We start from the raw sequence: 16,958 nt of genomic DNA, 5'->3' as shown, positions 1-16,958 counted from the left end.
ATGCACTGAGCTAATTATTAAATGTAATTAGAAAGCAGGGCGACCTTCTGCTGCTGTGTGTCACGGAGCAGCACTGTGGGTAACGGCGAGGACGAAGAGGAGGAGGAGAAGTTCAGAAGGACGTGAATAACGGTGCAGACATTTGACGCCTAATTTGGTTTTCTGGGCGGGGAGCTGCTCCTCTGAGCTGCTAGAGGATCCAGCCAGGGGGCTGAGGAGCTGCAATCTGCGACTCTCTTCCCACTTGGATGCGCCCAGGAGGAGAGAAAAGCAGCAACGAGGTAACCGAAAGGTAAGAAACCTCCAGATTACACTGACGTAATGCGGTGATTTTGTGATCAGGTTAGACGCTGTGAGAAAGTGCACAGCTTCTCTAAGTGGAAAAACTCACCGAACTTGTTGCATGATGCCTACCTCCGTGTTTAATGAGAAAAATGGATTACTATCAACAGTTCCCTTTTCCTACGCTTTTATTTTGAAAATCTGCAGCTTTTAAATGAGCTGTAACATATTTTAGAATAAAAGAAAAGTTTTATATTTTACTATGCATTTTTAGTAGTTTAGAGTAACTTTACGTATCCAGATGTTTTAACAAAGTTGATTTGGTAGTTTTATTTTTTTTTTCTAAACAAAATGTTATTTGTTTTTGAGACAGCGCGTGTTTAGAAGGCTGCAGCGTGGTGTATTTCTGTGGTTTGAGCAGGGTGTGGCCGGAGGCACTCCCACCTTCATTGTCAATGAATGAAACTGCATGAGACTAAAACAGAGCTGTCTTGCTATACTTAATGTGGAGTTACGCTCTCTTTTAGTTCTGATATTATTATTTTTTTCCTTGTGGCTAAATGTGGCTAAAGTTGCCTTTTTGTCTAGTGGTTGTGGTGGATCAGCCTCACAGAAACAAAAAAACATCAGATTTTATACCTCACGTTGGTTTCAGACCACTCTATTTAGAAGACGCTGACTGTTTGGGATTTTTCAAGCTTCAAAAAAGGTTAAGAAAAGGTGAACAAATGCTTATCAAGCCTCACCCTTTCAAAATACACTGTTCAGTTTTTAATGAACTGGCATTAAGCTCTAACTTGCACACACTGGAACGGTTTGCCAGCAGAGTTCATCTTGTGCTTCGACCCATGCATCCCCTGTAACTGGATTATGGGTGAAATTGAGTAAGTGATGTTGTGTCATGACAATGAAACAAACAGCCTACATGACCTCTCTGCTGAGTGGTCTTGTTTCCTGAACATCTTGACATTATGTGCGTACGTGTGTTTGTATGTGGAAAGTGACTGTGCTGAGGAGCATAGTACTGTCACATCCTGATATCTATTTTCAGCATCTCTTGCTGTTAAGGAAGCCCCCCCCCCCCCCCCCCCCCCCCCCACACACACACACACACCTCCCCTCATTTATGATTTCCATGCTGTGCTTTGATAAGACTCTTTTCCCACATTTCACTTTTTCTTTTTTTTTCCTCTACGTGAGCATTTTCCTCTCCTTTCTTTCTTGACTTGAATCCGTAAGTAGCAAAGCAATGGCAGTAGGAGTAGCCGGATTGATTTTTCCATTACGACCCTCCATATTCGTTTATTTTGAGTGGTTTACATGAAGCATAATTGGTACCCTGACTCTCAAGCTGGGGAGGAACTATTGAACGGGTAGGGAGAAAGAAGACAACTGATGGAAAAGAGAGGGAGTAGCCAGCTACCAAATGAGACTGTGAGGAGGAAAAGAGACCTTGGCAAAGATGACAAAGTTACCAGTTGTTCAGCAGCAGTCAGACTGAAGCACATCTGGAACCCATGAGTAAGTTGGAAAACTTTTATAAGAAATAAGGGAGGAGGTTGGCTGAAAAAGAAGGAGTGGTGAAAGAAAGGGGCCTGGTGGTGACTCAACCTTTTGCTATTCCACTCCATCACTGTGTTTAAAGTATGTGTCCTTCTGTGGCCAAGGCACAGGGCTTCCCCCGTGTTCCCTTCCCCTCCCTCCTGGGTTGAACTGAGTCATCCTGTATCAGTTCTCTTTTTCCATTTCTCTGTTTTTTTTGTCCTCTTCTGTGCCTTCATACCGCACCACCAGTTTAGCTTTTCGCCTCTCCAACCATGACTGTTTCATTGGTGTTTAATGGGAGTAAAGTAAACAGGCCTTTTCTCCATGTTTATAACTGTCTCTCTGTGTAAGCTGGGAATAAGGAGTGCAGCACGAAGGATGAGTGCAGCTTAACATCCTCGTTGGCAGTGGTCAGTCCAGCAAGCATGTACAAAAAACTGAAGATATAAGACAAAAAATAATCAGCTATACTGTGTTTTATATCATTCTAAGTTGAATACTTTTGGAGTGAAGATGTTACATTGAGCTCTGTGAGGCATTTGAAAGTGGACCTCTGATGCTGATCGCCAGCTTTGCTAGAGTAGCTTTGGAAAATTAAGAGTAAAGTTACTTTTGGCTGTTTCACAGGGTTGCCACAGCACATAACCCCACATGTTTGAGCTCCGCCACGTAGCCACTCTTTGCAAAATGAACAGGATTATTACTTATTTAACTTACACTGTGCCTTTGTTCATCCACTGTCTGAAACAAGCCATTTTAGTTCACCTTTAAGCCAAACAGACCCAAACAGTAGAAAGACCAACTGGGTGGGGTTTCTGTGCCTGAGACGACTACATTAGGAGCATTACCTCTTCACGATCATGCAAGAGTAGAAAAGGTGTCTAAAACTGAGCATTCAGAGCATTTAGAGCTGTTTGAAGCTGTGAGCTTTTCACTCATAGGGATTACTAATAAATATGCTGACCCCCCACCACTGATTTATAGTCTTCTGTGTTGAAGCATCAAGTTTGGCATTCTGATCAAATGAAGTGCACATCTGACTGAAAAACACAGGACACTGTGGCTAAATGCTAAATGGAACCATAACTTACTATAACATACTGTACCATAACATAAAAAAGATAAAGGACTTTTTCAGAGCAAGTGTTCAGTTTGCCCCTTCTGGGCAACTGTAGCAGCACAGTGGTGGAACATGGCAGTCTGCATAGACAGGGCTCATACAGATTGCTACACTAAGAAACATGTAATACTGAATAATAACTCAGATTCATACTGGTGCTTTAAAAAAAAGTTAAACTACATGTAATAAAGTAATAGTGCATTAATTCTCCTCATCATTATTCGTTGTCAATTTAAAACAGGCTTGCTCAACTCAACAGACTTGTGAGTTTTGCATTGACACCCTGTTCTGGTCCAGCATGACCACTAGTTTATTTTGGCATCGATATCAAAGTTTATTGCTCTGTAACTTGTAATCATTCTCCATTACCCCGAGGTTTTTGCCCATGGCCAGAGTAGTTGATTTTAAGCAAAATATATACAGTCTCACATTAAAGCACCATGTTTTAAAAATTACCGCCAAGTAAAAGCAACAAAATGATCCAATAACAACTAGATGAATGCATTACTGATTTTGAAATTAGGGATCGTACAGGTTTTTTCTTGTCATTTAGAAGCACCTTAAAATATTAACTTCAGGTCTGAGCCAGGGTGGATGCTACTTGACTGAAAGCAGCTCTGTAGCCAACTGGAGACGTAGTTGACATGGGAATTAAGGACAGCTTGTTGGACTAAACTTTAAACTTCTAGCACTGAAAAAAATTGCTGTAAACGTTTCAATTGCTGATAAAATGATTTTAAACAACATTAAATATTCCTGAATAAATGAACAATCAAACATAAAATTTTAATAAAACATATTAGAGCATTTTAGAGTTTTTCTAGTTCTGCTTCATTTACCCAAAAAAGGAGAGGGCAAGCACTTCAGGTTTCCTTAAACTGTCTTCATAGTTTCAATTCCACATTGCACTGTACTTGGGACTCTGGGTGTGGAACAAATAGGCTGCGTTTAGAGCACGATGACAGACGCGTTATGGGGTTGGTGGAGTCTGCAGCACCACACCCATCACCGAGGACGAGAGCATGGAGGAATGTCTGAGAGAATGAGGCTGCGCTCGGTGCAGGAATGCCGTTAGGAGAACAAGTCTGGAGTTTGTACGAGACAGAAACTAACAGAGACGATGGCGATGTTCACCAGCTGATTTGACCAGATGTAAATGAGCTGTGACGCATTTGACCACAGTGAAGTCATTATTTGTGGTTTCAAATTGTGTTTTCAGGATTTGAGTTTTTTCAACCATTCATGAAAATACAACAGCGGCATTGTTGTCTCAGAAATTGGTATGTAGGAGGACCAAGCCCTGTTTAGGCACAAGCTGCTGGCCTCACATGGTTATATCTTGTTTTTCATCTGGAGTCATAACAAATTGCATAAGACTCCAAGATACTGCTTACTAATCATTTTCTTCATCTTGTTTCAGTTTTGTCTACCTGAGTGGCTGATGATAAATATCTGAAGACTCCCACAAACAAGAGGAACCTTTTCTGCTTCTCTCTTCACCCAGTTCACCTCTCATCATGGCTATAACCCTCCACTCTAGCCCTCTGCTATGGACACGGCTGGCAGCCCTGGCTTTCTCCTGTGTGGCCTTCTCTGTTGCTGTGCATGGTGCCAGACTCTTCCACGGCACCGGAGACTGGTGCATCTTCTGCTGGGCCTTCAGCTTTGCCGGCAGTTTGCTCGTGATTCTGGTGGAGCTGTTCGGCCTGCAGACCAGAGCCCCCGTTTCCTGGAAGAACTTCCCTATCACCTTCGCCTGTTACGCTGCCCTACTCTGCTTGTCCGCCTCCATCATCTTCCCTCTCTACTTCCTCAAGGGTTCCACAGGCCCCAGTACGATCCGTGACTACAGAATTGTGGCAACCGTCTTCTCCTGCTTGGCTACTATTGCTTACATGAGTGAGGTGAGCATCAGCAAGGCGCGCCCGGGCGAGGTGGCTGGATACATGGCCACCGCTCCCGGACTGCTGAAAGTCTGTGAGACCTTTGTTGCCTGCATCATCTTTGTTTTTGTGAGTGATCCCGTGTTGTACGACCGTCACGATGCGCTGAAGTACTGCATGTCCGTCTACTGCATCTGCTTCATCCTGTCAGCGGCGATCATCCTGCTCTGTGTGGGCGAGTGTACCGGCTGCCTCCCTTTCCCGTTCGCCCGTTTCCTGTCAGCCTACGCCATGCTGGCTGTGGTCCTGTACCTGTCAGCGACCATCATCTGGCCTATCTTCAACTTTGACCCCAAGCATGGTGGGAATAAAAACAGGCCACACAACTGCAGCACAGATGTAGGGCTGTGTACATGGGACAAGATCATGGCAGTGGCTGTACTCACTGCTGTCAACTTCATCCTTTACCTGGCTGACCTGATCTACTCCACCCGCCTGGTGTTTGTCAATGCTTGAGAAACAGGAAGTCAGGCCAGCAGTATGCTCCAAATAAAATTGAATTTGGTCACTTCATCAAAGGCTGTAGAACTGCTGTCACACATACTGCTGCGAGCAAATGGTAGCATACTCAGTCTACCACTCTGGTCTATTTAATGATATCCACGCCAGATGGAGAAGCCATGTTGGGAGGCTAGAGAGCAGACGGTAGAGTTATAACACAAATGATACAAATCTTGTGTGACTCAATTTGTTGTTAGAAATTTGCCCTGAAAAATGATATGATTTGATTTTTGCTATAAGCAGACAGTAGGAGAAAAGCAGATCCTATGGCCCAAGGTAACTATACAATGGTTAAACCAGGAAACATATAAAAAAAAAAAGAAGCATGAACGGAGCTTTTCATAGAGAGAGACTGACATATTCAGCTGGTCAAATCTTGTGCTCTTTTTGGCCCCAAACCTAAAAAAATAAAATGCCTCTGCAAACCTGCCAAATTGAATTTTGTGTGAAGTATACTGCATGACTAAATTTCTTAGAGACAAAGAGAGAGAGGAAGAGGAGAAGAGTTAGAGGCTGAGGTCAGTGGCTGTGTCTACACATACAACAATATGGCTTTCTGTTCATGTGTTGGGGCATGTAAATGGCAAATATTGCTTCCAGTGACCTGAATAGACTCTTATCTTGTTGGTAAGATAAGGCCTGGAGATGATTGCGGGAACATCCTGATATTACCCAAAGTGTTTAATGGCAAAGCACTTTCCAATTTAATACATTATTTCCTGTATTGAGGGATGCTTCTTATCTGGGAAGGAGTAAGCTATCAACAGATTTTCCAAAATAAGACTCAAAAAAGGCTATGTGTATGTAAATATAACAACAGAAGAAAACTCAAGAGAATGAGGTTTTTGTTAGATATTTTTGACATAGTGTCAAAAGTGTATGGATAAAAAGACAATCAGTGAGTAATTCTTAATTTTTTTTAATATCAATTGACAAAATCTAGAAAATTATGCCTATTATAGAATCAAGATTAAGTTAACTGTTACAGAAAAGATTTCAGTGCCATGTGACTGACTTTTATAACTTTTTGTTGACAACTTCATTCAAGGAATTGTATTCCCAGCAGTACACCTGGCAGCTGACAGGGTTGTATCATTAATCAGTCATTTAAATTTAACCTCAAGAAGCCCCAAAGATCCAAAGACTTGAAGAAGTGCTGAAATACTTATGTGACGTTAAGATGAATGCTAGACTAGCTTTTGCTCTTGTTATGGTATACATGTATCTGCAAGCTACAATCAATTGTAAGAACATATAAGCATTTAAAGAAACAAGGAAAAAAATGTAGTTAAAGTGCACCTATTAATATTTACATGTTGTGCTTTTATTTCTGGTGTTTCCAAATATCAAAGAATCTACTAATGCCAGTTTCTCACTGCTAAGTTCATATACATTGATTGTTGATTGGGTATTTTAGTTTAGTACTGCTGTAAAAATACTCAAAGAGATCAAGATAGAGGCTCCACTCCCTCAAGATGTTCTTAGGGTTGTAGTTGTTAACATTTTTTATTTTTTGCTGTTCCAAGTGTGCAAACCACATCAGTGTAGCAGGAAAATGTAATCCATTGTTTCAATAAAGCCACATGGTGTAAGTGTGTATGTGTTAGTGTGTTTTATTATTTTGTGCTTTGGTTGGTTAAAGGTCCCATAAGAGCCACTTTAAGGCCATGCTGGTGATGTAGTTCTGTCACATCACAATGTCACTGAGCCCTCTGCTTAGTCCAGACTGAAATATGTCAACGGCTATTAGAAGCTGCAAGATTTAAGTGTGTGTCTTCCCGAGCACGTAACAGATTAACTGTCAAAATAAGTAGATAAATACATACATTTACGAGACATGTATCCGTCCAAACGGAAACATTCAAGGCTTGAAACAAGGGCCCAGAACTGCAGTTCCTTCAGTGGCCACTTGAGGCTGGCTCCAGAAGTGAGTCCTACACCCAACTCCAATGTTTATACCTCAACCTTTGCAGCTGAAATAAATACTGGCACAAAAAATTGGTCTTTCTAACTAATTTTCTAATTCACAGTGATGCTAAATTTGAATTTGATCAAGGATTAAAGCTATGCATGATTATGGGTGTGGCCTGACAGTCTGTTAGGTATCAACTTAATTGAAATCACGAAGCTGGACCTGTTGACTATTTAATATAAGTGATACTGGAGCTTTTTGAAGCAATTTTATTAAATTTCTGACAAGCAAAACAGCTTTATAGAGAGAAGTTGTCCAGTTCTGTAGGTAAGTAAAATTCTAATCTTATTTTATTTATACATCCACTTTATCGCTCAACTGCCTAATGCCAATCACATGGCAATAATTCAGCACTTCAAGGCAAACAGACATGGTCAAGACTCCCTGCTGAAATTCAAACTGAGCATCAAAACAGGGAAGCAAGGTGATTTAAGTGACTTTGACCTTTGATGGTTGTTGGTGTCAGACAGGCTGGTCTGAATGTTTCTGAAACTGGGATTTTCCCCAAATAGACATCTCCAGTGTTTACAGGAAATGGTCCAAAAAGAGAAACTATCCAGTGAGCAGCAGTTCTCTGGGTGAAAATGCCTGGTTGATTTCAGAAGTCAGAGGAGAATGGCCAGACTGCTTCAAAAGGACAGGACAGCAACAGTAACTCAAATAACCACTCATTACAATGGAGGTATGCAGAAGAGCATCTGGGAATGCTAAAAAAAAAAAAATTGCAAAAGACTCAAAAAATGTTGCCTGGTCTGGTGAATTTCGATGTCTGCTGCAACACTGGGTTGGTAGGGTCATAAGTTAACATAAAAGAATGAATCCATCCTGCCTTGTATCGACAAGCCCCTTAGAACCAACTGAGCATTCTTTAAGCACCACAGCCTACATGAGTATTGTTAGTGATTATCCCCATCCCTTTATGACCCTTTATGAGATACATCAACTGTGTGATGCAATCATGTGACCAAAATTTATGAGGAATGTTCTTAATGAAGCTGTGATGTTGTGATAAATCAAAGCAGTTTTTAAGGCAAAAGGGGGGTTCAAAAAGGGGTTAGGCTGGACTGCTAAAAAGGATTTTTGTTCATCAAGTTGGGGTTTGTCCACTGAAATAGATGCAAAAATCACATCTTCCTATTGATTGTTTTGACACCTGTTTTCCTGTTAAACTGTGAACTTTAATTGTGCTGCATGCATGTTCACAAATTATATAAATGAATTCACTAAAAGAGAAAATGTTTGACCTGAAAGTAAACTGACTATAAATCAGCATCAGCTCAATGCTCACTATTTATACTTCCTGTTTACGACATCTCTCACCACACTGTTCACTTGTGCCCTCCCCACCTCCTCTGTTCCCTGAGAGATTCCCTCCTGCTTTGTGAGGACCACAGGGTGTGAATCGGGGACAACTGTCATTCTCACCAACTTTAAATGTTTAACTACTGGGGGCTACTAGGAGGGCAGAGTGGAAACAGTGAACATTTAAATTGCCTGTAAATCTACAGACAGGAAACAAGATGGCAGCGACACCCAGTTGTGACACGACACTCCATGTTGATTATTTTTCTGAAGGAAAGGTTGTATATTGTAGTATGGAAATGTGGCATCATAGCCGCTAGCAAATTAGGAGTTAATATGGCTCAGCCACAATGCAGGAACACCATGACTCAGCTTTATCCACCTGGTCAATTCTTGAAGTTTGGCTTACAGCATATATATCAGAAAAGTAGTCAGTGGCGAAATTATGCAAGCCAAAATTAACAACTTTAACACCCTGACTTTTTGTATTCACTTTATTCCAGAAATCTGTACAGTGGGATTTCAATTAGGATGAAACTCACGATCATGAAAGCGTTGTTTTGGTCAGTGTTACATCACTTGGATATTTCATCTGCACAGAGTTTAACACAGAGGACCCTTTACTAATTACTCTGAGCTTATGGAAATAAAGAGAGGTTAAGATGTTTAGCAGTCTAATCATGACTCGACCGGACACCAGTCCTGGTCCTACAGGGAGCATGATGTAGTAACTTAAAGCCAGCATTGCCATAGGACAAACTTTTTATTTTTTTTTTAAATAAAAGACAACAGAACAATTGAACTATTTAGTCTGTAAAACACTTCTGCAATAGTTACTTGGGGAAAATCTTTAAGTTCTTAAAAATTTTGAATCAACAGATAAAAGCAAATCTTACTTCTAAAAGTCTTACTTTTAACATTACCTTTAACAAAATTTTAATCAAGTTTTATTATCAGTATGCCTGAAAACATTATTTACATGTTTCATGGTCCATTTGTGCACACTCTGGGTTACAAAAAAACAATATTATACAACTTACCTCTTACTGTGATTATAAAACATAATGCATATGCTGCAGAGAATATGATGAAGTGCAAGTTTCTTAACTGCCTTGCTTTGTGTGTGTGTGTCTTGGTTTTGTTTTTTTACTATGTCTCCTATAAGCTGTTGTATAAGAAAAGAAGTCCTGTGGGGATCAGCCTTTTTATGCTCTTTAAGTAACTAAATTAATTCTTGGCCATCCCACTCTGACCCATAGGGAGAACAAAGACTAAGTCAGCAGCACTACAATAGCCTGATACAATCTCAAATGAAAGAGGCCACAGAAAGAACTCTGTTTCCTACTCTGCATCATGTTTCCACTGGTGGAGCAGACGTTTTGTTTTACACACAGCCAAGAGTTAAATGTGGAACAACAAGCACTTGAATGACAACACAATACCTAACTGAGAACATGTGGCTAATTAACAGAGATGCACAGATGTGCTGAGTGCCTTAAATGTGCAGCAGTGCTGAGGTACATACATCCTCATCTTCCTGAAACTGCTTGTACACAGCTTCCTGGCTGGATTTCTTTCTGCTTTTTAATGGCTAACAGCTGTGCTCTGTGTGTGTGTGTGTGTGTGTGTGTGTGTGTGTGTGTGTGTGTGTGTGTGTGTGTGTGTGTGTGTGTGTGTGTGTGTGTGTGTGTGTGTGTGTGTGTGTGTAACAAATGAAGTAATTTTGCTGGTATGTTTCCCAATATGCTCATTTGCTTTCAACACATTTGTGTCCTCTGACCTTACACTGACCCTTTACTGTGCTGAATTTAGCTGCTTACTGGACAGTCTCATGTTATCTCTGTGTTTTAAAGGGGAACTTCGCCACTTCACCACACAGAAAGATCAGCTGATCACGGGATCTGTGAAGCAACATGTTGGGGTTTTATCAAAGGTTACATGACGTCAGTCAAGAAGCTGTTTTGGGCAGAATAACAAATGAATATGGCTATCGCAGAGCTTTAGAAATGCTCTTTGCTCACTTTGGTACCTTCGTCCCATGCCAAGCAAAGGGACTGTAGTCTCATACTTATAGGTCAGACTTCTTTTTACAAAGAACAGCCACTCAGAAGGAAACTGGCATAAGGGGAGAGGAAAGGGAGTTAAAATGTGTTATCAGAGAGTCGATGACCTGTCAGTGAACAATGGAGGGGGGGCTCCACCAAGGCCCAGTGTAAGACAAATAAAGAATATTTAAACACTGACTCATTCAAAGCTACACTAGTAGAGTCCAAAAGTAAAAATGTGGAGCTGAAAATGAGCATAATTGGTTCTCTTTAAATCTATTTGTTGAATTATCTTTTATTCTGAAAACGGAGCATTCCTTTTAAATCCCCTCTGCAGCTGAATAGGTAAATCCTTTTTGGACGTCTGCTCCTTTAATTTTCCACCATAATAAAGCTTGGGTAAGATAAGGCTGTCTCAGTCTGTAAAATGTGCTTTCTTCAGTGGTCTAATGTGATTTGTCTGCACCGTCCGTCGCAATACAGTGCAGTCGCCAATCCCGAAGGTTATCATCAGCATCAGAATTAGTAAAATAGCACATTAGCGTGCTAAAAACATGACCCAAATGCTCAAGATTTAAGATATTTCCTAAGATTTTGCCCCCCAAACTGAGACCTTGGATGTTGTACCTGGACTCTCCTGGAGCCACTCTTCATGGGACCATTAGGAGCTGGGGTTAAGGCCAATTAATTTCAGCTTCAAAGCAACAGATTGATATTGTTAACCTCGACTTAACTAAAAAATGTTCAACTGAAGATATAACTTGTATTAAAACTGGCAACAGTGATATCTATTATTACAGATTACTCAATGATTCTGGAAACAGATGTGTTTTCCACTGAGCTGCAATTTGAAACATATGCTTCAGTCTAAATTTAGTCCAGTGCCTTTTAAAAGCGGGTAATCATTCACTGTAAGTTTTGTACAAGACAAGAGTGATGAATAGAGATTGCATGTGAGTATGAGTAATGGCAGTATTTAATTTGAGGTTGCATAGTTGTTACTTGTGCCAGTACAAAATAATGAAATGTTTACTCAAAAGCAGCGATAAACTGCTTTTGAGTAAACATGCAAGAGCCAATGAAAACGAGGTGAAAAACTTAACCGTGAGCTGACTTAATAAGTGATGTGTCATCAAATCATACACAATATTATAATCAAGATATTTAAATTCTGAAAACTTTGATTTAATTTTTTTCAGTTTGTGGTTTACAGCAGACCAGAGGGAAAAATCAGATTTTTTGTTTGGCCAACATTAGCAATGATTAAAGTTACTGATAAGTATTAGCTAAGACAGTGAACATTAAACCTACTAAACATCAACCTCCTCATTGTGAGCACATTGCCAGAAAGGTTGTTATAGATTAACTGGAACTTGCATTGGCATTAAAACAGAGCCTGCAGGCTGCATTGTCACATTAACAGCAGGCAGCAGCAGCCTGACTGCTATATTGGTCTCCCGCATACTTGAGGATCCTATTATTGGATCGTCTTTTGGGATTCTAGCTTTCCAATGATTGCAGTTGAGTTTAAACATAATGATCATTCTGTTAGCATGTACTGAACTCAGCTGGAAGGTAACAGTTGTGTGAACCTGCACATGTCAGTCAGGCTGGCCAGAGCTCAGCGTCTGATGTTTGAGATTATACCTCCCCCTGGTGAATCTCTGAGTGGTTTTACGTGACAAGATGAGGTGAAAGGGGAACAACACAGGAAGTCTAACATGAGACAAGGATTGCTGGAACACGAGGATGTTAATGAGGACAGGGGAAGACAACAGGACACAGGTGCAACACAAATGAGTCTTTTCATTTCTTTTCCTTTCCTTGCTTCCTCTCCTCACATCTTGGTCCCTCCCATTTGACATGAAACGATATTTTGTGTGGAAGAGCAGTCTTCATACAACCTATATATTTAGGCTTACTTTTAATTAACATGGCACAATGTGACAAAAATGTCACAGGGTAAAACCCCTTTCTTGTAGGATCTTGTATGAAAGCTCCTCCACTTCTCCCCTCAGATACACTTTAGAAATGCACTGTAAACCTGGATAAGTTGAATCTACTTAAAAAAAACTAAGGTAACTCGTTGCCTTAAATTTTTTAAGTAATGAAACAATTCATTTAACTCAGCCTGTTAAGTAAGCACTACTCCATTTCCAGTTGAACTAAACTGTATGTTCTAATTAACCAAACTTATCTTTTATAGTTCATGAAAAAATAAAATGTCTTTTGATCAATCAATTCCCCTATCCTTCTCATGGTTGTGTGGGGGTGGTGGGGGCTGGAGCCTATCCCAGCTGACAAGGCAGTAAGATGCAGGGTACACCCCATACAGGTCACCAGCCTGTTGCAGGGCTGACACAGACAACCATTCACACCTGTGGGCAATTTAGAGAGACCAATTAACCTAACCCCAGTAACTGCATGTCTTCAGATTGTGAGAGGAAACCAATACAGACACAGGGAGAACATACAAACTCCACACAGCAAGAGTCCCAGGCTAAGGTGGAATTGAACCCAGACTATCAGATAGGTATTCTAGCTGTGAGGCAGCAGTGCTAACGCCACTATGCTGCCCAGTAACACAAATATTTTTTACAGTGTTGAGCTGTGTCTGTTTAAATTTGGTAAATAAACATGATAGAACTCAGCCCTGCTGAAGGCTGGTACATTAACATTTACAAATAACATTTGTCCATGGAACAATAAAAAAAAAAAAACTATACAAGAGAGCATTGTGAACAACAACACCAAATGTCTACTACTCCAAACAGCGAGAGACCTGGGCCAAGCCAGAATTGAACCCAGACCTTCTAGATGGCATTATACCTGTGAGGTAGCACTGCTAACCATCATGCCACCATGCAGCTGTGTATTAATCCAGTCTGTTAAAACTGGTATAAACTAGATCTTTAGCAGGTGCAAAACTTGATGATATTAAGTTGTTTGAACTCAAACACATAATTACAATAAGATAGACCATCAAAAAGTACAGGCAACTCAGCATTAACAAGTAATGTTCACATTCTAGGTAATTTTAAGTAACATGAACTCAATATTTTTAAGTGGGATCAAAATCTAGGTTTACAGTGTGGAGACATCCTTCAAGATGCCCCACTGAGATAAATTCCCAGGTCACAGGCAAAGGGAAGGAGGAGGGTAAGAAGGGGAGGGCCTGGAATGAGAGACAAGAGCAAGTAAACAAATTACACACATATACAAAAAATGAACTCATGTACAGAAGAACAAAACATAATTTCTTTATAGGTCCTCACAAACAACAGTTTAAGCATGTTTTCTGGCCTACTGATATTCTGAATGGAAACCTAAAGTTTTTTTAGCAGCTTGAAGTCAGGCCGACCTTGTTTATCCATTTATAGTATGAGAAACTATGCAATACTGATAAGATAATGACAAAGTTCAAAAACAAGAGATCATGGAAGTCATAATCTACAATGTGGCTGCGGATTGTGGCTGCTTTTTTTACGAGACTGAAAAGATGTGACTGAACCTTGAATCAATTGATAATCACATATTTTGGACCAAACAGTTTTTCCCAGTTGGAGAATGTGTGGCCTGTTAGTAAAGAGAAGGTGCCAGGGTTGATACTTCTTTGGTTTCTTATGCCTTTTTTTTTTATACCAGAAGTATTGCTGTATATCAGAGGGCTTAAAATTAGGTGGATTTTTTCTTTTTTTAAAATGTATAAACATCCCCATGCTTACACATACATGCATACAGTGGTAGTGGTTCTGATACTGGGATGTTGGCAGTGGACCCCTTGGTTCCTGTGGTTTGCTGGGTGGGGTCGTCTTGGTCTGATTCCTGTGCTTTCCACTGTTGCTCATTGGATTGGGATCTGGGGGGCTTGGAGGCTGGGCCAACAGTTTAAGCTGTTTTTCTTGTTCCAGAAGATTTTCTTGAGCAGTGTGGCGATGTGCATTTTACTGCCATTGTTACTGGGGAGTGTGATGGGGGGGGGGGGTTTGTTATATGGGTAGATGGGTGGTATGCGTCAATGTAACATCCACACAAATGCCAGGACCCAACATTGCATTGTAACAAGATAATCAGCGTTATTTACCTCATGGAGTGGTTGTTTTAATGCTGTGGCCGATCGACGTATAATCACTTCAGTATGAAATATTTCTCCCACACACTTCTACATCTGCACTAATCAATACCAACAACTCCAATGTCCTGTTGTCTGATTTTGATTTGATTCCTAATGTCAGCCCTCTGTGCACTTCAGCTATAATTAAAATGCTATTTGCAGCTTTAAACACTAGCTTTCCAGTTATTTATTTTTGGCACATTTGCTTGTCATGAACTTTCCATGTGTAACTAACAACCTTTCCTGAGCTGCAGCCAGAGAGAAAAGTAGGACATGGAAATGGAAAAGTAAGTGTCATGAAGGAGTTATGGCTTCAGTAGAGCTACATTTAGTTTACTGTCAAAAAACTTAAAGCTCCACAGAGCTATATTGTAACTATCCTGTACCATTAGGGATTTTGGTCTCAAGCTCATAGCATGCCCATGTATGGTTGCATTGACGCATATATACCCGTAAAAGTGTCAGCAAACTATCTAGTACTGTTTTACCATCTTTTTAGGTTGCTGCATTTTTATTGTCTTAACTGTTATACAAGAATTAAAGACTTTTCATCCACCTCTATTGCAGCCACAGTTCTTTTACAGGAGAAAAAAGGACCTGTAAAGCATAGCAGCAGAATGAGTACTATGTCAAACAGCTGCTGATTTAAGACTGCTGAGGCATCCGTCTGCTGAGTCCCCCACCCACTCCTCCATGTTTTACCATTCTGTAACAAACCTGCTCTACTTTGAGGTGTTCTAACAGACTATTCCTCTCACAAAGTTTTCAAACAGTTTTAAAAGTCGCTGCCTTCATATCATCAAGAGGTCAAATATCATCCCCTCACCAGCAGATATCTACTGAGAAACAGTAGCAGCAGGTTTCCCAGATGTGAATTAAGCCCAGTCCAGGATTATGGCAGGGGGGGAGCAGTGAAGACCACCACTGAAAAAAAAAAGTTATGATCTAAGACTAGGTTTATTCTTGAATCTGAGAAACTGAGCCTAGATGTTTTTGATTTTTCAATTGATGAAAATCTTTAACAGGTACATCAAGTAGTAGTGGCAAGTTCATTCATTATGCCTACAAAAGCTTGGACACACTCACCTAATCATATGAACTGATGAGTGTGTCCAAACTTTTGACTGGTACTGTACATATATGGGTGAATCTATACAAATACACTGCCAGAGCCCTAAAAAATGACCTCCAGCAGGCCATTGGTGTAAATGTCTCTGGCCAAATAATCAGTCCTCCAGTGGGCCTTGTGCTCATTACCATAGAATACCAGAATTGGCATGTCCACCACTGGTGCCCTGTGCTTTCACAGATGAGAACAGTTTCATTTTCACCCTGAACACATGTGACAGATGCGAAAGGGTCTAGAGAAGCTGTGGAGAACATTATGCTGCCTGTAACATCATTCATCATGATGGTGGCGGTGGGTCAGTGATCGTCTGGTGAGGCATATCCATGGAAGGAAGCATAGACCTCTACAGGCTAGGCAACGACACCCTGACTGCTATTAGGTATGTGGGATGAAATCCTTGGACCCACTGTCAGACCCTAGATTGGTGCAGTGGATGCTGGGTCCTCCTGGTGCACAACAATGCCTGGCCTCATGTGGCGAGAATATGCAGGCTGATACCATTGACGGGCCCCCACGCTCACCTGACCTAAATCCAGTAGAACACCTGTGGGACATTATGTTTCAATTCATCTGAAGCCACCAGGTTGCACGTCAGACTGTCCAGGAGCTCTGTGATGCCCTGATCCAAATCTGGGAGGTGATCCCCCAAGACACCATCCATCGTCTCATTAGGAGCATGCCCCGATGTTGTCAGGCATGCATACAAGCACAATGGGGGCCATACAAACTACTAAGTACCATTTTGAGCTGCTGCAATGAAATAATGGCCAACTGGACTAGCCTGCCACATCATTTTTTTCACTTACGACTTTTGAGGTATCTTTGAATTCAGCCCTCTGTAGGTTGATCATTTTCATTTCCACCAAATGATGTGGCATCCCACATTACCCAGTCCATATCAGTGTAGGTATCCAGCATGATTGGTTTTCCTATTAAGATCTGATGTGTTTTCTAAGCATTCCTTTAATTTTGTTGAGCAGTATTTTTTCATCAACAAGGTGATTC

The 16,958-nt window shown here is 40.8% G+C and overlaps 1 protein-coding gene across 1 annotated transcript; it reads left to right on the top strand.

Annotated features, from left to right (window-relative positions):
• Nucleotides 1-147: 147 nt before the first annotated feature.
• On the top strand, nt 148-6,986 carry myadmb (myeloid associated differentiation marker b). The gene is made up of 2 exons (XM_030752536.1): nt 148-292; nt 4,368-6,986. The coding sequence occupies exon 2, from the start codon at nt 4,465-4,467 to the stop codon at nt 5,344-5,346; it is 882 nt and encodes a 293-aa protein (XP_030608396.1). The 5' UTR covers nt 148-292; nt 4,368-4,464; the 3' UTR covers nt 5,347-6,986.
• Nucleotides 6,987-16,958: the final 9,972 nt, after the last annotated feature.

Source organism: Archocentrus centrarchus, chromosome 17, assembly GCF_007364275.1.
Source record: "Archocentrus centrarchus isolate MPI-CPG fArcCen1 chromosome 17, fArcCen1, whole genome shotgun sequence".
NCBI classification, from domain to species: Eukaryota; Metazoa; Chordata; class Actinopteri; order Cichliformes; family Cichlidae; genus Archocentrus; species Archocentrus centrarchus.
The sequence above is the reverse complement of the archived record's forward strand: the minus strand, read 5'-3'. Positions and strand labels throughout refer to the sequence as shown.